Source organism: Oryzias latipes, chromosome 1 (assembly GCF_002234675.1).
Source record: "Oryzias latipes chromosome 1, ASM223467v1".
NCBI lineage: Eukaryota > Metazoa > Chordata > Actinopteri > Beloniformes > Adrianichthyidae > Oryzias > Oryzias latipes.
The window spans coordinates 22,641,376-22,663,321 of record NC_019859.2 but is presented as its reverse complement, the minus strand read 5'-3'; the positions used below and the strand labels follow the sequence as shown (position 1 = coordinate 22,663,321).

The following is a 21,946-nucleotide window of genomic DNA, read 5'->3' as shown; positions in this document are numbered from 1 at the left end:
AAAAAATGGCTCCAAACAGGGCACAGTTTTTAAGGAATTTTAATCTTTGAATATCTTTTGTCTGATTCAGGCCCGCTCAGGACAGGAGAGAACCGTGTTGGAGTTTGACGCCCCGCTGTCAAACACGCTCCCCATCATTGATGTTGCTGTGTCTGATTTTGGAGCAGGAAACCAGAAATTTGGTTTTCAAGTTGGCCCAGTCTGCTTTAATGGTTAACGAACTGAACGCTGGAGACAACAGCAGGAGATTTTTTTTTCACTGAAAGAGCTGTGGACACTTTTTACATGCAGGAAAAAAACCTACATTTAAGCCACATATTTATGAGTCAGTGTACCTACAGCAGTATTCTCAAGTCCACACATTCACTCCCCTCTCTGCAGATTCACAGATGCCGTGTTTTCTCAAGAAGTACATGTATAATATTGTTCGCCTGTCTTCTTTGAAGGAGTGAGTGGTGCTTTCACAGTTTGTCCCACAGAAATATTCCGATCACTGAATCAAAACTCAATATCTCAGCAGCATGCACTCTGTTCTTTATTGCCAACAAACCTCAATTAATTTTGTTACAACTTTTTTATTGTTATAGTTTTTGTTATAATGATGTCCTATGTGGTGTATACATCGATGAGCTACAACATTGTTTGGTGAAAGACAATGCACTGTGCCAAAAGTCATCGGCTGCAAGGGGAAAACTCAAAGTGGGCTTTTCTCGTCCACGCATCAATCAGTCCTGACTCTCTGCCGCTTCCAAAGGACTCAGCCAGCTTCCCAGACGAAGACGTCCACTCCACATCTGAAGAGGAGCCAAATGACTTCAAGGCAGCGGTTCATTGTTGAAGCAGATCGGTGTATTTTACAGTTAAATTCATGGTGCTAACATGTCGGTCCATGCAGAGTACACGTTTTTGTAAAAGGGATTCGGGGGAAAGTATTTGTTATGATTTTGTACTTTTGTGAAGCAATGATTTATATTTTGTCACTATAAAAAATCATAATTGTGGTACATGAATGCCTCCAAGGTTTTCTGTTTACGTTAGTGACCAGAACTGACGAATATGTTTTCATCACAGTACATTACGGTACTTTTAGCGCAATATTATTTGTTTTATAGAATGCAAAAAAAGGAAGCAAAGGTAAGAGTGATTGTTTAATGCTCAAAATGTAATTGGAATTAGAGACATTGCAACCTAATTGGGAAAGAAACTATAAAAATATTAGATTTAAAGAGAAAAAATAATGAAGGTGATAGAAAAGCTTTGTGCAAAGTATATAATCCACAAATGTCCTTTGTAGTTTTCGCATTTTTGTAACTGAAACACAAAACCAACAAGTATTCAGAGTTTTTCTCTGATTCAGATGTCATAGATGTTTCCCTAATTTTGCTGAAAGCATCATAGGCTAATAAATAATGAGTTTCTTTAAATCCCAACATTTACATTTACAAGTATGCAAGCATACTTACCGATATTTAATATGTTTGCATTTGTATTATTTTGCAGCTTAAACAGTAATTCACTTTTTGAATTTTAAACAAGCTATCTTTAATTGAAATACACAACGTTTCCATAGTTGAAGCAGCATAAGTCATTACATATTGGTATCAAATGTATGTAGCTGTATGATAATTAAAGTATTTATGTATGAAGGGAATGGAATACAAAATTCCTCCCCCAGAAATAGAGCTGATGGAAAATTTTAAAAAACTAAAAGAAATTTGTATAGAAGTACTGATATTTAAAAAAAAAAACAACAATAAAATGTGACAGTGAATGTTTTACAAATGACAAAACTGCTATGTTTAACAAAAATATAAAACAATATAGACTTTTTTTTTAAATTGATGTAAAAATAACTAAAGATAAAAGTGCAAAACACACACACACAAAATTGCTGCCTGGCAGAGAAGTAAATTTGTAATTTTTAATTGACAAAGATTTTTAGTATATGTTTTCTGTAACTGTGTAGCCTGTAAATACTGATTCAGTATTCGGTGTCAACTGTAGCACGAGCATGCATCTTTTATAAGTCCTTATCTCAACATGATCTTTCATTTTATTTCATGCTACCCTCACTCCTGCCCAGCCTGTCATGGTGTCTCTGTGTGATCTTGTTAAGCTGTCATGCATCGCAGCAACACTTCCTAGGAGGATGAAACTTTAACTAGATGAAGCACAGGAACTGTTAGTTCATCCAGGAATGTTTAGCTGCTAATTTTCACTGATAAATAATGAATGATGTGACATGTATCACATTGTGCTGCACTAAAGCCAGCTCTATTTTAGTCTGATGAGGAATGCAGCAATCATTATTTAAAACCTTTTTCCACTTGCATCTTTTATTATTTAGAGGTAATATTACCCTGACAAAAGATTGCAAAAGGTTTTTATTTCATTTTCTTTATTTTTTTCCAAAGTTTTAAAGACATTAGGACAGGGCTATGGTTAGCGCTCTTGCTTGACAGCAAGAAGGCCCCAGTTCAAGTGGGGACTCCGGCTTCCTCCTACCGTCCAAAATCCTGCTTCATAGGTTAATTGGTCAACCTGAAACTGTCCCTAGGTGTGAATGTGAGAGTGCGTAGGTGTGTGATTGTGGACACTCTACCCTGCGACAGACTGGAGACCTGTCCAGAGTTTCCCCTGCCTTCGCCCACAAGTGGCCAGGATAGGCTCCGGCAGCCCCATGACCCCGAAAGGGATGAACAGTAGAAGATAAATGAATGATTACCCTGACATAAGCCTTCAAAATACACAAATAGTTTTTATTTTATTTTTAGTATTCTTAAGTAATTTGTTTCTAAATACATTTTTCATGTAATAAATTCAATCTCTGATGAAGTGTGAGCAAGATTTATGCACGGATTGGCTGAATGCCAAAAAGTTTAGCATTTTTGTTGCAAAAGGTTTTTATTTTATTTTATTTTTTCTACAAATGTTTTAAAAACGTAAGGAACATATGCTTCTTACCATTACTTTACAATGAATAAATAAAAGATTAAGATATGCAGGGTATCTGGATACATCTGAGTTTTTAGACCACATCTCAGCGAGAACTGTAACTCCTGAAGAACCAATCTTTTAAGGAACATTTGTGGAAAACCTTTAGGTCACAACCACAGGTTTCTTTCACAACATTAAAAAAAAAAGCATTTATGCATGAACATTGTTTCCAGAAACCATTTAACCAGACCAATCCATAAAGAACTGGGTCTTCATTGACTCCTATTGTACATGTTTTATTAAGAACACTGAATATAGTAAATGTTTTTTTATATTGCCAGTTTTTTTTACAAGTTTTTATGTTTATTTCGCTTTTGGTAATGATTTTGAATTCTCATTTATAGGGCATTTCCAGTCTTCAGTTTTAAGCCTTTTTGCTATAGTAAAGAACTTTTTGAGGCTTTTGTTTTTCTGTCAGACATATAACCTCTTGAGACCCGAGTTCATATTTGAGCTAACCCTATACACATGTAGCCACAGGGCGCCAGCTGAACAGAATTAATGACACCTCTCCAATTAAATTTGTGTTTTTAACACATTCTTGTGGTATTTTTCTCACAATGGTGGACATATTTAACCCTTGTGCTATCTTAGATGACCCCACCCTTCCATTGACGTGTTCTCCCTACCATGACAAAGGTGGATAAAGGTGGAAAGATTTCATGTAATCCATGGACACCAGTGAAGATCACAAATCATTGAAGAAAAAAGGTTCAGAGCACTGTCTAGTGGGTCTAGATGACCCAACTCTCAATGGTTAAGTGCCTAGGATAGCACAAGGGTTACAGAAAACGGAGCTGAAAATAGTTTTAACGATGATCAGAGTGGGTCTTCAACTTCTGTGGTAATATAACACATGCCTAAGCCAGATCTTAAATGGTTAAAATAGGAAAAAGAGCTATTTAAGTAAAGAAAAAAAAAGACAATTTGTGTTATTTCAAAGCTGAAGGGATTAAATAAAAATGGTGATCTTAAATTTTGGCAAAAAAAAAGGAAAGAATTCAGGAGCGGATTTAACAATTATTTGGAATATAAAACATATGTGATTTTTTCCTGAAATAAATGACAAACACGGATGCTGTGCATCACACAAGTTGTTTCCAAACAGGCTCACAAACTTTTTGAATGATCAGGGATGATCTGCTTCTTCCCTTCTTCCGCCTCTCCTGCTGACCTCTCTTTAAGGCAGCTGTTGTTTGCAGTCAGACTCTGCTCACAGCCAACAGTGGGACTGTGTGCCTCTTTTATTACCAGAGGGAATTCACAGCCACAGCTCTCCCTCCGTAAACTCGGAGCAAATGAGGGAGCTGTCCATGCTGAATCTCTTTTTTTCTGTTGGCATTTTTACTTTTTTTTTGTCTTCATCCATAATTTCAGATTCAATGCCAGGTTAAAAGTTAAAAGCAGAGGGGAATGACAGCAATGGAGGCTACTAAAGAAACCCTGTTGGTGCTGCAGCTGCTGCAGCTGCTGCTGACGGTCCCTGCGTGTACGGTAGGTCACTGAACATCACTCTTATGGAGCATCACTTTGATCTGTTAAATTAGGCTCACGCCATGAAACAGACAGAGAATTTAGTATTAAAGGACAACCCTTAATTCTTCATCTTTTCAGTCCAATTTCTTCAAGTTGAAAACTTATAGAAAAACTATCTCTTTAAAAACTTTCAATTTAGCAAAACTGCATTAATGTTATTAATTTTGGTATTTTTGCTTTGAGTCCCTTTTCTTCTTAAAACCTTTAATTAACATAAACCACTATAAAAACAACAAAAGATGACATGGTCAGTTATATGTAAGGCTTCAGCCAAAGAGGAAATATTGTAACCCATAAGGTTTTAAGTTAAGAAAATAAAAAGTTTTGTTTTGAATGTCTGCTTTTTAAATGTCTTGATTTTTGTTCACAACTTTCACATTTTACCATAAAAATGTTATTTGTTAATGTTAGTTAAACACATATTTTGAGATGGGAATTAACTTAAATTTGGGACCTTAAGAGCTGAGATGAACAATGTTCACTCATATTTTTCTCATTCAAAAATCATTTAAAATTTTCTTTCAATGTATTAAACTATTGGAAAATATGGCAAATGATGAGCCATTCTTCAGTTTGCATGTATCCTCAAAACACAGCACGCTTGTGCTAGGTACCAGTAATGTTAGAAAAGTTAATAAAATGTGGGGTAATGTGAGGTCAGATGGCGTCTTCTTATTTACTTCCTTTCTATAATTTACTAAATACAGGAAGTGATTTCTTCTTCTCTATAATCTAAATTTGGTTCTTCACCTGCAGGGCTGAATATGACATGTGTGAGACCCTTAAGTTACTTTCACACCACTCGTATTTCATTTTTGCTTTGTTCTGCTTTTCATTGCTTCATGACGGTGTTACTCCTAAGTGCGGCTGATTGAAATATTTATGTTGGTTCAGAGTATTTGCCGAAGGGCAATTTATGTATAATCCATGCGTATTCTACAGACTCTTAGCAGAGACCAAAGAGGCTGAGCATGTTCCTGCAGAAGAGAACAAAGGCTTTCTGAAATATTTATTACTGGTTAGTTGAATCGTCAAGAGTTATAGGACTGCTCCAGCTGTGAAACCAGAGACGGTGTATTCTTCAGCCGTGTGTTTGGTTTATTATGTGGCAGCTTCCACTGCCACTTTCAATAGTTACACACTTTTTCTTTGTGGCAGCTTTTACCAGCTACCGAAATTGTTTCATCAGGTCCATTCACAAAATATTAAGGTTGAATAAAAAATATACTGAGGCTTGGTACATTTCTTTTTTTTCATTTTCACATGTTTAAAAAAGGGTCAAATTTGGTACAATACTACAAGAGGACAATAACTGAGGACCACAAAGAGGGATGCTGATGCTGCAGGAAGAGAGAGGGGCGGAGCTTCAAACAGAGTTTCGTGACATTTAACAAACGACATGCTTGTTGCCTTTACAGAGCAGAAAGAAGAGCAAAAGGAATCCTATATGCAAACTCTAAAAATGGTGATTACATAAGACAAAAGTAACATCAGTCTATCTGAGTCCCAATACATTTGTAAAAACATCTAATCACAAAACAACAAGTGGATACATTTACTTCTTCAAGTCCCACTCCATCTTTTGATGTTTTTTTAAAGCGTTCCAGATGGGTTTTTTAATTATGATGATGACGTTTTTAACTAAAATTTTAAAAAGTTGTGTCGTTTTCTAGCACATAGTTTCTGCAGAGCGACTGAAGTTCATTAGGATTTCACCTCTGAGTTGTGGGCAGGACTGTTGGCATGGAGTAATCCCACCTCTAATCCGGCCTCACACCCTCAACCTAACAAAAATGGTCAAACAGATCAAAGCAATCCAGCCATATAGTTTTTAGTCAGATGCCAGCTCGGATGAGGAAAACGAAGACGCACGTGGATCTGGTCGTCTACAAGTGGAGGCATCAGAATGGAGAGGAGCAGGGAGCTTGTGGCTTGCCGTAGAGCTTCTATGTCACACCTACAAGCTTTTGCCAACGGAATCATTTCATCTGCTGCTCATTCACCATGATTTGAATAAATGTATACTCAAATTTTAAACAATAATTTAAATAAATAATTTAATTATTTTAATAATTGTTTGTGTTATTTCTGTTTTAACCCTATGCTATTTTTCTGTGTCCCCTATAACTCATTTTATTTCTCTTTCTCGAAAGGTCATGCATTTTTTCCAGAATATATTCTTAAATCTGTCTTGCCTGGACAAATAAAAGTTAAACTAATAAGATAATAATAATAACAAATTAAAAAAATGATCTGATAAGCCTTGTTCTCCATCATGAGAAAAGGCTACAAGAACACCACAATCATGATTTTCATTGGACTGAGTCTTTATAGATCAAAGAAAGCATGATTGGTAAAAAGTTGTTTCTTTAGGCAGTAGGGAATCAGATTCCCTTTTTGTAGTTTCAAGCTCACAAGAAATAGTCTGACGACCAGGAAATGTCCAGTAAATTGATCGGCACGAATCAGATTGTTTGAAATTACAAGCAAGGCAACAATATCTCAAATGGCAACCAAAACGACCACCTCTGAAAGCGCATGAGGTTAAACTTTGAAGCAGATAAGACCACAACTGTGTAATAGTCCCATCAAAGAAAAACAATCTGAGGCTACAGCTGTGAGCGACTCATTAAAACTGTACAGCGGAAGAATGAAAAAGGGACACCAACAGAAGGCCTTGAAATCTACTTTGACAGTAGCTGCTGGGTCAGAACATCAAAGCACGCCTTTTTCCTAACTCTACCTTACATAGACTTATCTGTTTTTTTTCCTTCTTTTTAAAAAAAATCTATCTAACTATTAGTTTGGCAGTTGGCTCCGCCAATATTACCATCTTCATGTTAACGTCTTCACTTTTACAGCTTTGGGGGAAACAGGTTAAACTGCAATCATGTCGGGTTTCTCTGGCCACCTGGTGGCAGTGCTGCAGCATCTTTCCATCATTTTGCATGATCACACACTCCTGCATGCTCCACTATAACAAGTCAATTCAGAGTTTGGTGTGTGTGACTTTAATCAGTAAAGAACAAAAATAATAGACATACTACCTACTTGTTGTAAATCTTTTTAATAGATAAATGATAAAATTAAAATGGTAAAAAAGAAAAAAAAGGTATTTAACCTTCTGCATGCATTATTCTCAGTGATCCTGTCCTTTCAGAAGGGTGTTTTGCTGCTGTGATGAAGAAGTTGAAAGAAGAGGAAGAGTGAAGGAGGGAGGATGGTTGTGTCAGAGAAGGAGGAGGGAGGGAGTGGATAAAGGAGAGAGCAGTGTTGGCTCAGCCACAACGCCTCACTGCCAGACGAAGGAAGGATCCCAGGAAACACACACCCACACATTTCAAACCAGCTGTTACTCGGAGCGTCTCCTGCAGCCTCAGCTGAGGGGTGGATTTTGGGACTTGATGCGTTTTCACGTGGGACAATCCGGATCGGCTCTTGTGTCAGGATTTATTCCATAAGTTGTATTGAGGAGAAGACCGTAACAGTGGGGAAATCTGTTTTTGGAAGAGCAAAGACAGCTATGTGTGTGTGTGTGTGCACAGTACCTGTGGCATCATGTCGTGTAGCTGCTGTTTTTAGGATGGCTGCTTGCAACACTTTGGTCTGTGTGTGAAAGCACAGCTGAGTTTCCCAGTGAGTGTTTGTGGAATGTGAACGTGTGTGTCAGGATGAGTGTTCCCATGTTGAAGATTGGTGCAGTGCTTAGCACCATGGCCATGGTCACTAACTGGATGTCCCAAACCCTGCCGTCACTGGTCGGGCTCAATGGAACCATCATTTCTTCCGAGGGCACACATGAGCGGATCGTCAGCGTACGTATTTTGATTACTCACACTTCACAAGCCTTTTTTGCAGCCTAAGTGCTTTGATTTTTCTTCAATTCTTCAAATTTGTTTCATTTTCATTCAACCAATTATACTGAATTCTTGAGTGATTGTTTTTAGCTGAGACTTTCAGCTGCAACTTTGCACTTCAGCAGAAACTGTTTTGATTTGCTGCAGCAAGCCTCTTAACTCCTTCACTTTTCTTCTTCTGGCTTATTTAAGATTTGTGCATCCATGCAAACACAATTTGTAGGCACAAATTGCACTCAAAAATCCTTGAAGCGTGCTGCATTTTGTGAAAAAGCAGACAGACTGAGATGTAAGCATCTGTGTACGATTGCAAATACACCAAACTGACTGATAATACTTGAAGTATTACTTCGAAACACTTCACTGTCCTGTCAGCCCCATTTTGGTAGAAACAGAATTGACTCGTCCTCTAAGAAGAGCTTTCATTAAACTGATCTGGTTTGAGAAATGTGAAAGCATATAAGAGAATGACAGGTATGTAATAGCCAACTTTAGCCTTTAGAAGCAAAGGCGATGAACTCTGGATGTTTTTGTTTTTTTTGTGACAAATTTGACAAGAGCCAACTAAGTTTGGTTTGTATTTAAAGGTTGGAGAAGTTGCTTTGATGCATTCAATATCAAATATAAATTTAGATAAGTATCATTCCAGATTTCGGGTCCCCCTGTGCTGGTCCCCAGCCTGGATGAATTACAGGGATGTGTCAGGAAGGGCATCCTGTGTAAAAATCTCTCCCAAACCACCTGTGCAAATCAGTGGAAGCTGATTCGCTGTGGCAACCCTTGAAGGGATATGCTGAAAGGTGAACAATATTGATCCAGATTTCCTTTTTTAGATGAAGCAAGCTAAATCTGTGCTTAGGACAATACCAAAGAGTCTGTATATGTTTCTTCCTTGGTAAAAAAATGTCATACCTTCTATACTTTTATATTTTGTCACATTCCATTTAGATCTGCTTGTTTTTTGTTTTTTTAAATATGTGACTTTTTGATTTCATTTTTGTTTATTTATTTTATTTTGAAAAGTGCAACCCTTTGTGTGACACTCTGACAATCCTGGAACCTGTTAGGATTTTAGCACACTTGTATTTCTTCCTCAGTTAACATTCTTTGTGCATTTATGTGTTAGTTATCCCTCATACTTGTGTGCTAATGTTACATATTTTACCCCAGCAGAACATTTTATTGGTTTCATTAATGAAAACACATCTTGGATCCTGCATGTTAATCCTCCGCTGCCCCAATTTAGAGCAGATTTCAGGCTAAAATCTCAGTTGTATGAGAAGATGTTCTTTAAGTGAGTCAAGAACAAGAAAATAATATTAGCAGAATTTCAAACAAAAGATTGCTTAGTAAAACTTTTTAGCAAATAAGAGTCATCTAAGCATGTTGAGGACATAAAAACAGGGATATTTTATTTGTTTAATTTTTTTTTTTAAATCTTCATTAATTTTAATTGGTAATAAAGGGATCAAAATTGAAATTCAGTAAAAATGTAGGGTTTAATTAGGAAATAGAAATGTTCAGCAAGGATGCAGCTGATATGACATTCCCCACTGATACAATAAAAACATTTAAAAAAAAAAGGAACAGGTAAAGCAGCCTGAGAAATACTGCTCAGTTATGTAATTATTACTGTGAGTCATAAACAGCACGTGAACACTATGCACTCATCTCTTGGAGCACTCAAAATGACCCCGCGCTTCACACACACAGGCAACAGGAATGCTCTCTGTCAGACCTACTGGAGTGATTTTTCTCCCAGGGAGGGCTGACTCACCCACAGGACAGAAAGTGATTGGTTACCCTGGCAACACCCTGGCATCCCTTGGCATGTCAATGGACCACTGCACAGATGCACTTCTTCACCCATGTAATGTGCAGACAGATGCCCCCTTTGTTTATTGTGTTTGCATTATTGATTGTTTTTCACAGCCAGATGTGTTCTCCTTCTGGGGAAAAAAAACAGACATCCATAAAAACAAATGTGAAATATATTTCCAAATGAGGTGATTGAAAGCAAATATTATGAAGAAATCGGCTGCTTTTGGCAGGATTGGAGTTTAAAAATTAGGATTTCACCAAAGTAGCAAAATGAAGGTTCTGCCTTTAATCTATGATCTTTCCAAATATATATTTTCATAAATTGTTCAGTTTGTTGCTCTTGTTTGTTTTTCCCCCCTCATTTTTGTGATGTAGTAATGAGTTGAATGTATTTATTTTAAGCTGCTTTTTTTAAGGTAATTGCTGATGCCTCTCTTCCTTGGACAGTAATGAGTAAATGACTGCGGGTGTTTGTGCACTTAGTTTTCAAATTTAGCTGTTCTGCTCAGAAAGATCCCTTCATCTGCTGGATAGTGCAAAAGTGCAAGTTCAGCAAACTACAAGTCATTTCAAGCAAATGGATGCCCCCTCCTCCGACACGCTCACACAGAAATGTTTGTGCACCTACCCTTAAATATGATTACTTTGGCTTCCACCTAAGTGTACAGCATGACCTTCCTTATAATCGTAAATTATTTTTGTTTTGTGACTCCAGCTTGACTTCCAATTATTCTTTAGCCCTTAACCTGACCAGGAGCCTTAAAACCATATTCCTTTGAGCATCTGTGGTCTCCTTATAGACAACAACCCTCAACCTGGTTGGTGCGCTAACCAGGAAATTCGCCAAACAAGACAACAAATACACACAAACCAACAGCAGATAAGTACAGATTTGGATGTTCAGATGAAAACTATAATATGAGACGAAGATTATGCTTATCGATGGTGGGTAGTTTGAAAACTGTTTTGGCTTTTTTTCATTAATTCTCTGCTGCTTTGGCAGCATTTGCTTATTTGGTTCCCACTGTTCACCCAATTTGGGACACTTTTCTTCTGTAATTTCCTAATTAGAGCTGTGTCTGTTATTATTGTGTCCTCTCCTCTTTTTGCATTTGCACGGATCACAATCATCCAAGCTGCCTGTGTAGATTTTAATCGTTTTTCCCTTGTGTGAAATGAGCCCCAAGGTGGCTTATGTTCTCCTGTGTTTAATTACAGCAGGCAGTAGGCGATGCTTATATTCTCATCCCATCAACGTCTTCCACTTCCTAATCCCTACTCCCCCACCCCCACAGCTTTATTGTGAATGGAACATCAAGGTTAGTGCACCAAACCCATATGATAGATTATTCAGACGTTTCCCTCCAGGCTTCCACACTTCTTTCCCCATGTTTCCTCTCATGCCTCTGTCCTTCCAGCTTCCACCTCTTGTCATTATTCTTCCTCAGGATCTGTATGGCAGCTTCTTAGCCACATTACTGCGCCAGACTGAATGTCAGATTGAGATTCCTGATAGTAAGTAGGTCAAACTGAGGCTTTAGCGAGATTCCAGCATAATTAACTCATAATAATATTTTTTTCTTTTGTTTTTAAAGTCCATGTGTTGTGACACAGGTTTAAATGTTTGACTGCAGGGAACAATTGCTGTCTGCCTAATGAACCCAAAAATAACACCCTAAAGTTTAAAAAGGAATACAGGTCTTTTATATAACATGTTAGATTAGGAGTAGAGTCAGTCAGGCAGCTGAAGTACTTGAAATTACCTTAAATAATGTAAGATAAATACATTCTATTTTTGGACCAAATAATGATTTTCTTTAAGGTTTTGAACTCAAATTCTGAAAAGGAAAAGGGAAATTGTGCATGAATTTATGGAAAAACAAATTTACCATAAAAGGAACGACAGTGTATGAACAACACAAGAAAGAAGATGACAACAGGATGAGAAAAATACAAACCAACAAAGTCAATATAATAACAAATTACATCACATTTTAGAAATAAAATTTAAAAAATCAAGAAAGCAAAACACAATCCAAACTATTAGACTATAGTAAAAAATAAAATGTTTTGAAAAACAAAAGTTAATTTCCAAAAATCAAAATGAATTGTTCAGCAATCACCAGCAACCAATCAGCGATGTCCAATAGCTTTCCTTATTCTTTCTGTTTTTGTTACTGTAGCAGGTCGCACTAGTTTGGGTACTTGATCCTGAGCTCTTGATCTTGCTGAGAATCTGTGACAATGAGGCTGAAGAGCTGAGGAACACTCGAAACATTTTCAAGGCTTGTGAAAATCCACAATTTCAAAAGCACAGGTGTTTCCTGGATTTGGAGAAGAGAAGAGGCTGCACAACTGATGAAAAAAAGGGGGGGGGGGGGGGGGGCAGAAGTTAAATGGACCAACCAAGCAGCAGCTGGTTGATCTGTCAGGATTTTGTAAGCCTCCGGGGGGGAATGAACTCATGTTCAGACACACGCAGACTCTATGCATTTATACTTGAAATCGAGAGAAAAAAGCCAGTAAGTCCGTTGTTCTGGAGTTGTTCTGAGGCATCTTTGACTTGATTGCCAGAGGGACTGACGCTTGCATCTGTGGAGAGTGGAAAACCTCCAGTTCTGCTGTTAGCTGTTCTGGACAAGCAGAGAACTCACATCTGCCTTTTGTTGAAAAGCTTTCAACAGAAAGCCTAATTCAATTTCTGCTGCTAAACCAGTTTTTGTGTATTTATTGTACCAAAATATTGTGGAAAGGGAAAAATTTGTTCATCGGAAAGACTGAAATTCTTAAAAAGAAAAAAAAAAAGAACTTATCAGCAAGTACATATATCCAAAAAGCTCAAACTCCCACAGAACGTTGCCCTTGAAAAATGAAATCAAAATGGACTTTCCTGTCTCCATGGGGATCCCGGTGAAAGAAGCAAATGCGCTGAATGGACACCTTCAGGTTCCTTTTCAAGTCATGGGTGACTTATTAAACTCTCCCTTTGTGTCTTTAATTTTATTTTCTCTAGCCAAGGACTTGCATTTCCATTGTGCACCAGATAAATACCTGGTGATGTGAAATGTTTATGTTTGATGGTGATGAACCAACAGTCTGCATTTGACTGATTTTACAGAGCCTGTCAAGTCCCACCTTCACGGCAAAAACTGATTCTTAAAAATAAAAATAATCTTATTAGGAACATAGCAAAATTACCTTAGTCTGAGAAAACATGTCTGAATGTCTATAATTTTTTGCTTAAAATAGGAATTCCTCTCAAAATTGTTGAACTTACGTGTGGGGGCTGCATGGTGGCGCAGGGGTCAGCGCTCTTGCCTCCCAGCAGGAAAAAGGCCCCCGGTTCATGGGGGTGACCTGAAGCCGAACATCATTGTGGCAACCCCCTGTGTGGAGTTTGCATGTTCTCCCCATGCATGCATAGGTTTTCTCAGGGGCCTCTGGCTGGACACCGTCCAAAAACATGCTTCATAGGTTAATTATCCGTTGGTGTTAATTAGAGTGTGCATTGGTTGGTGTGGGATTTGTGGCCCTGCAACAGACTGGCAACCTGTCCAGGACCTGGCACACCTGTCCTCGCCCACACAATTGCCTGGGATAGGCCCTGACAGCCCTGTGACCCCAAAAGGGACAAAACAGTTAAGAGGATGAATGAAAAGAAGAGAATGATTGAATATTTAGGCGGCCTGTTTTTGTGGTTTTTTTTTGTTTAATAATGCAATTCTATTTGAAGATTATATGTCAAAAACAAAATGATATGGTTGGCGCATGGATTTACCCTCCCCCCCTCGGTTTTAATTGCACCTTAGACATGTAGGACCCTTGGTAGGGTTGGGGGGGGGGGGGGGGGGGGTTGACATCACTGCCAAGAATGAGGAGATGTCCTCTCAGTCCCCTACCTGACAATTTTGACTGCACCATTTAGTACACACACCTTTTACCCCACAATAATAAACACTCCAACACACACACGTGCATTTACACAAACACACATATGGACATAAGTAAGGTGGGACCCCTGATCTTCCGTCCCCTACCCCATCTCTGGCGGGGGGTACCAGGCCCTCAGCAATGGCAGCCGTGTCCCTTGGGTGCTGGCCTCCTGGGCTCGGCTGCAGTCTCTCTCCACACAAGGAGAGTGATCCCTGAGTTCTCTGGCAAGACCATGAGCCGGTATCACATCACATCTGAGCCTGGGGGTGTCTGTGTCCCTGTGCTGTGGGTTCTGGTCCTTGCCCCTGAGCGCTGGGCCGCACTAAAAATTTCCAAGAATGGATGAGGCTGGTCAGGCTTTGTTTACAACACCCTTGGGGGACCCCCAGGGTGTCCTCCTCCTGGGCAGGAGTGGGCAGCCCTTGCATTGCTCTCTCCTGGAGCGTAGGGCGGGTCTACCTTGGGGGGCCCTGGCTGGTGTCCGGGGTTGAGGGGGGATGCTCAGAACTCCTGGGCAGTTTGCGTGACTGAATGAAATGTTTTACATGTGGTGGTCTGTATGAATATGTATGCGTGTGTGTTGTATTGTGTACATGTTGACATGTTTGTATGTCAAGATTTTTGGAGCCAACAGGTATGTTTGTAACATTTTTGGTGTCTGTGTGGACAGGTCTCGCCCCTTGTAGATTTATTATACATCTATATACAAATGACTGTGATGATTATAAACTTCCAGCAACTTGTTGCTTTATGTTTTATGTTGCTTTATGATTCAACCCCCCCCCTTCTGTGATCATCCTTCTATCCCCCCCTCTCCAACATCCCTCTCTCTTCTTCTTTTCTGTCCCGTCCAATAAAAAACAGTTACAAATATAATTAATATTAGCCTTAATCACAAAAGGGGTTTATTCAAATAAACACTTCTTGTGTCAGAAGATTCATAACCCCATGTTGTAACAGTAAAATCTGGCTAATATCTGTTTGCTCAGCTGTTGGACAGGACGAGTTAAAAACTAAAAAAAATAATAGTTAACTGTAATTGAATAGTAAAAAAAAACTGAACAGGATGAGTACTGGTAGTTTATTTTCCGTTTTTTTGCAATAAGCTGCTGTGAAAATTTGTTTCCTAGCATGTGAGACCCTAAAGTAAATAGGTTACTTAATAGACGTACTTGCATATCAAAAATATACACATATTCTTTTAACAGAAAAGAATTGAAATGTTAATGGTTTAAACCACATTCATTTCACCGAATAAGCATGGTGCACTCACAACAATGACTGCTCTGCTGGAAATGCACACAGCATGGGATTTTATGATGTGTTTTTGCTGCTTTGCACACTCTGATCTGCTTAAAGTGCAGCTCCTTCACTAACAGCGCCGTCTGTGTGCAGGGACTGTACCCAGGCGCGGAGGAAGGCTGGCAGGTGTACAGCACGGCCTCGGATCCTGATGGCAGGTGTGTGTGCACGGTTGTCGCTCCCGCGAGAAACCTGTGCAAACGAGACCCCCGCATTCGACAGCTCCGCTCCCTAACTGAACAGGTGAGCAGTGGTCTGATTATTGAGTTCATCTCGGCTCGCTTGCACTGGTCAGCATTGCCATGCAACACAGAGGGAGGCAGCCAGGCGGAATAAAATATTCACCAGGCTGTCTCTTGGTTTTGACACTTGCAGGAGGAGAATCCACACACACACACACACACACACATGGTTTCCGTGACTGATGTGTTTTTTGGTACATCAGTGACTGTATCCTCTACAGACCGTCAGTCATTCAACATGCCAGAAGAGTTTACCCTCAAAGCAGACCCTGACAGATGAGTAGGAAAAGAAACTATTTGTTCACTTCTGCAGCATGAGGTTATCATGTGACCACATGTTAGGCCTGTCTTCTATTTGAACAGTAGCATTTTTTGTTTATGTGAAAACATGGATCTGACAAAGTACATCCCGAGGGAGAGATAAAAATTATTTGTGAAGAGACTGATGAAATATTGAACACTTTCAGACTGCAGCAAGCGTTTTTTAAAGCAGACATGCCTATGAGCATCCCACATCAGAGTCTAAACATGCTGTTTTCCTCTGTAAAATTAAGGTGACATCCACATGCAACAATATTTGAAATTCTGTTTCTAGCATGTGAGTGCATCCAGACCTCCTTTCCCACAGAGAGGAGTGTGAGAAAGTGGCTCAGCACCATTGAGATGCCTCCATCTCCCTCCGCCATGCAGGAAGCTTTTGTGTTTATGAATCTTAATTAGCTCAGCATGTGTCTGTAAATGACACCTATCCTGCTGTGAATGAGAGCGAATGTGTGTTTTCTTGTGTTCCACGCTTACAACACTCGGATTCTGTGCTTGTCTCTGGGCTCCGCAGTGGGAGATGTGTGGGTGGATTTGTTTGTGTATCACCTCTTGATATCTAGGCCATTTTACTTTTTTATTTTATTTTTTTTCTTCTAATTTTTGATTTTAGTATTTCCAAATGGTTAAAGGATAGTGAAGCATATCTGTTCCTTCTGGAAAGAAGTGCACTCTTTCAGGTTCATTACTTTTCAAAAACACCTACCTGTGCAAGCAGAGGTCTGTAATTCATATGTGGTATAAGAATTTCAGGTAAAAACTGTTTTTAAACCTTCAGTGCAAATGTGGAAGGATACTTCTTGTATTTTTTTAATCTTACTTTTTAAGTATATGATTGAAATAAAATACCATCATCAAATCATCATCACTATTATCATCATCAAGGCGTTCCTTGTTTCTCTTTGAGCGAAAAAAGGCAAATCTTGGTTTATGTGTTTTAGCAAATTTCTGCAACACTCAACTATATATTTATTTATTTTAATAGTTTCTATTACTCAGAGTCATTGCCAGAGGAAAAACTGCAAAAAAGGGAACTAATGAGGGCAGAGACTGTTTTAAGTTGTGGAAACTTTCTGACATTGATAACAAAGAGGATCATGCAGTTTTGAAAAAAATAAAAAATAAAACAATAATTAAATGAATACTTCAATTAAATGAGGCAAGGTCACTGTTAGAAACAAAAAGATTTGGCTTCCGTCAACAGAAGGTGTTAAACTGCAGCCCTCTTGGACATATATACACTCAATGGCTACTAAAACACATCTACCTGCAAAAAGAAAAGACATTTATTGCATCTGTTGATTCTTAAGTTTCTTTTTTTTACAATGTTGGACTTTTTATTTTGTCATTTCAAAAACATTTCCATTATTTTTATGACAGACTTGATGGTGATGTTCTACTGTTTTGGCCACGTTACAGTGAGGCTCTGAAGGTCTTTAGATGTAAAAAATAAATGAAGGTGAATTGAAAACAAAAGAGTGTCAACACACCCATCCATGAGGGCAGATAGGCTCGTTCTGGATTTTTTAGTCTTTTCCTCGGCCTCCACAACCTGCGACAGAGCAGAAGCTAATGTCCCCTCCGTGATCTGACATTTGCAGCAGCCTGCTGTATTTTGAAAGCCTAATCAGTGTAATCTAGGCCATGTCCAAGAAAGGTAACAGAGGATTTAAAATTGAATGAGTCTCACTTCCATATCCCCAATAGCCTTTTTTTTTTCATTTTGGCTAATCGCATTCCCGATGAATTTGTTACATTGAAAGCTGAAAAGCATCCTCCTATAAAGGGCCTAATGCCACAGAACATGTTGGACTCAGTCAAAATATTTAACAAGGACTGAGAAACCTTACGATGCAGTTCTTCCAGGAGTTCAGATTGCTCTGGGAGTGCTCCCAAAACAGCAGACAAATCCCTTTCTATTGGATCGACAGACAGAGACAATGAATCAAGCCCTCGCATAATTAAAGTAAACAGTTCTTTAGATTGATGTCTCAGTGTTTTAGCCATTGCGGCTATCTACTTAATGCAATCAAGTAGTTTTAAAGTCAGACTTTTTCCATTAAGCTTTGATTTTTGTTTGCTATTGCTTTTTAATCCTTCAATAAATGATTTTGTGATGGGCACTGATGAAGGTGTTCTTCTACACGTTCTTAAAGCCCTTGAAGGTAATGAACAACTGCAAACACTGCTGAAACATTTGGATCAAATGTTCACCTGTAACTATTTTTACACTACTGTTGTAAAGTTTCTACACAGCAAAGTTCTTTTCCTTCTAAAGAGCCACTGACAGGATCTTACCTGAAAAAACATGCATCAAGAGAATACGCATCTGACCTACTCAACGTGAAAATCCTCAGAAACTAGAGCTGGGATAGGTACGACAAGATGCTGACATTTTTAGTCCAACCCCTCCTCTTGTCAGGGAGGAATGGATGGTGAGGCAGAAGATGTAATTGTTGCATTTTATTCCAGAGCTGCTTTGTTTTTTAGTAACCTGTTTTTAATTTTGGGCCCTAATGGACGCAAGTCTCCACATTCCCTTAGACAGGAACCGATGAATATTACAGTGTGAGAAAAAAAAAAAAAAAACACAGAAGCCTTTAGTAGTTCATGAGAAACAAATGTTACGGTTGAAGGCCTGAATGTTTAAAAATGTCAGTTTTAAAACCTCTCCTATATAATTCTAACATCAGAAATCTTTTTAAAGCAGTAAAAGCCATTATTCATACAGAATTAAAGACCTACCCCGATGGCTATTGTGTTGTTAATATATTTTTTAGACATTTGTCTGATGATTGAAGAAAATTAAGCTCCAAATTGCAATTCTGAGTATTTCTTTATTCAAATGTCCTAGAGAACAACAAGGATTTTTTATTTTGGCTAAAATTGGCATAATCATAATTGAAAGACCACTGGAAAAGCTTTTACAATAAATCAAAAGATGGTCAGAGTGGGACTAAAAAGACTGAATGCAGGATTATACAACTGCTGTCATTTCTAAAACATCTCTAATGTTCACATTGTGAATACACACTATTAATAACAATATTCCATTAATAGGTTGGGGCCGAAGTATCAGATCTGAGATGAATATTTTCCATTCACATTCAAAATCATTAATTTTGAAAAGTATATGTTTATTTCAGACAACATAACTAGGGTTATAGTTATGTTACTTTTTGTATTGCATAATTATAAATACCATTGATATTAATCAATATGTTAGTTTATAATTTTCAACAAGTGAGAAACTTATCAGGTCCTTTCACTTAGTCCAAAATTATCCTCCTGGTCCAAATAGAAATGTTTCTTAAAAAGTGAGATATAATTTAGTTACATAACCCAATAACTGCCCAATCACAAAGTGACAATAATTTAAACATTCACATTCACGTTTTTTTTTTACGTTTCTAAAAGTCAACATATACTGCTTTTAATTCTCTCATGTTTTGATTTTCTCGTGGGAATCATGCCATGAATTAACCACTTTAATTAAAACGTTGTGATGTTAGCTATTAGTCTTACACATTTTCTATGATTTCGTAGCTTTGCCTCCACTTTTTCTACAAAAGATTCAATGTTTTACATTTCATTTATTTATTTATTTTATTTTCACAGCAACAAAAATAAATTACAGTCTTTTATTTGGTGAAAATGAAATAGGCCAGAAAGAAGAAAACTTATTATTTCTGCCCCATTTAACTAAACTATGAAACTATGTTAATCAGATGCATTTCTTTGTAATGCAACATAAGTTCATCATATGGCTGGCAAAAGCAACAAAACCTGACAAACAAACAAAAATAGAAAAAAAAACATCAAATGGCTCACACCCTCTAAACCTTTTTTTCAGTGTAACCCAAACCCAACAGTTTTTCTTAAATGTAATGATTGAATTGAACTGATTTCTTTACTGATTTTACTGTTTTCCAAAAAGTATTTCATAGTCTCATACCCTGAACCGAAACACTTTTTCCTTCATTTTCCTTCTGAATTTGAAGAACATTTTTGGTATGTCGAATGGCAGACTTTTGGGATGTGCTTTATACATTTTTATACAAAAAATGTATATAAATGTAAAACGCTTTTTACAGTTTTAAAATAAAACTTAACTTTAATTACTTTCTTATACTTTCTTACTTTCTTATACTAATTGCTCTTTTTTGTATAGACTTTACAGATTTCTTATTTGCTGTTCCCCAAATTTCTATACAATCAATTCGATATGAAATAACTAACTAGTTAATGTTGATGACAAGTGTGTTTAAGTAACTAACCTCACAAGTAATTGAAATATGTTTCCATCACTACAGCTCCCTGCAATTTCAACAGCTGGGATAGGCTCCAGCTCCCTTGTTAGCCATGATGAATGAGTCGTGTGATAGATGGCTGCAGGAACATTCATCCCTAACACTGTGTCTGAATGTTTTCAGGTTCAGAATGTGAGTCAGTCCATGGAGGTGGTGGACCTGCGGACGTCCAGAGACCTGCAGTACGTTCAAGACTCTGAGCCGCTGCTAAGAGGAGTGGACGGACGCTTACATACCTATGTGTCCAATCCCCGTGCGCTGACGTCCAAGGGCCTACAGGTGCAGACACATGCCACACGAGCACGGGGCGGGCTCTCGGACAAACACGCACGGACGCTGCACAGACACGCAACATTTGGTGTGAAAACGTTGATTTCACGCTTGCCAAGCTGAACCGTCCTCACTGCACTCAGACACTTGTGCGTCTTTCATCGAGAAGACAACGTTTGTCTTGAAGCTGTCAATTTCCATGCTGTGCGCTCGCTGTGTGCACAACAGAACTGACAGAAAAGTGCAGCATCCATGCACACGTTCAAACTTTCAGCTGTTAGCAACATCTTTTGACACCCCACTGTAACTGAGACGGTTTGAACAACACTGAAACTAAGAATCATTTGCAAAACGCAACTTTCTAGCCGCATGGATAAGCAGTGCCTCTCACTGATACGGATCTGAAAGGAATCATTTCACTTGTTAATTTGGGGGTGTTAATCTCATAAGTCATGCTGTCTCCTATCATGACACCACTGGCAAGCTTCAGTGCCGGCATGAAAATAGCAGCCTGCTGAAGGTCTATTATGAGAGAATGTGAAGCTGTGGATCTTCTTAATGAAAGCTGAGAGATTGAACAGCATAATCAGTTCTCATGGTAATGCTTTGATTTATGAAATTGGCAGCTTAAGGACTTTGATACAGAAATCAAATCTATCAAAATACTGTAAGGTTCATACTGCGTTTCTGAAAACACATCTTTGAGCAAAAGTGAAACTGGAATAAATATTAACGATATGGACCATGTGTAACCCTTGTGCTATCCTAGGCACTTTAACATGGGGAGTTGGGTCATCTAGACCCACTAGACAGTGCTCTGAACCTTTTTTCTGCATGCTGGGGAAGAATCCACATAATGTGCCTGCGTCTCACCTACTTTAACCTTCCTGACCCTCACGTGTTGTTTCAGCATTCACCACGACCTCTCGCCTGCAGCATATCTGTCGAAAAAAATGTACATTAAAACATTTTTGCCTACAGGCTCACTAAGCCCGTAGGGCAACCCACAAACTTTGCCCACTTTTCACCCACAGACAGCCCATATTCAACCATAAGGGCAGTTGTGAATAGGGCATTATGGGAAAAAAGGCACAGATGTCTTCTGTTTCTATATCTGTGAGGTGATTGGGTATTTTGGCTTTGTTTGACTGACCCTAGTTCCTCTTTGAAACCAGCTAAAAAACTATTGTATGTCCATCTACATTTTCTTTATCTACATTTCTCCCAAAAAAAACATTACATGTCCATTTGGTTCTGTTTGCTTTTTAGTGCAAAGTGCGCCAGTTTCATGAAAAAAAAAAAAAATACTCGCCAGTCAAATGCTCCAACCTCTAAATTTAACATTGGCTCCAATCAT

General features: G+C 38.3%; 2 protein-coding genes across 3 annotated transcripts in view; both read left to right on the top strand.

Moving 5' to 3' along the window:
• The window catches only part of LOC101166851 (collagen alpha-1(XI) chain), a 45,862-nt gene extending 44,856 nt beyond the window's left edge, over window positions 1–1,006 (top strand). For both annotated transcript variants that reach the window (XM_020704480.2, XM_020704483.2), the window contains one exon: window positions 71–1,006. In XM_020704480.2, coding sequence (XP_020560139.1) covers window positions 71–217 — 147 coding nt within the window. In that variant the 3' untranslated portion in view covers window positions 218–1,006. The remainder of the gene's footprint in view (window positions 1–70) is intronic.
• Window positions 1,007–7,803: 6,797 nt separating this feature from the next.
• Window positions 7,804–21,946, top strand: part of LOC101169664 (noelin-2) — a 46,326-nt gene continuing 32,183 nt past the window's right edge. Inside the window, exons 1-3 of the mRNA XM_004065981.4 lie at window positions 7,804–8,348; window positions 15,540–15,689; window positions 20,443–20,598. Coding sequence (XP_004066029.1) covers window positions 8,205–8,348; window positions 15,540–15,689; window positions 20,443–20,598 — 450 coding nt within the window. The 5' untranslated portion in view covers window positions 7,804–8,204. The remainder of the gene's footprint in view (window positions 8,349–15,539; window positions 15,690–20,442; window positions 20,599–21,946) is intronic.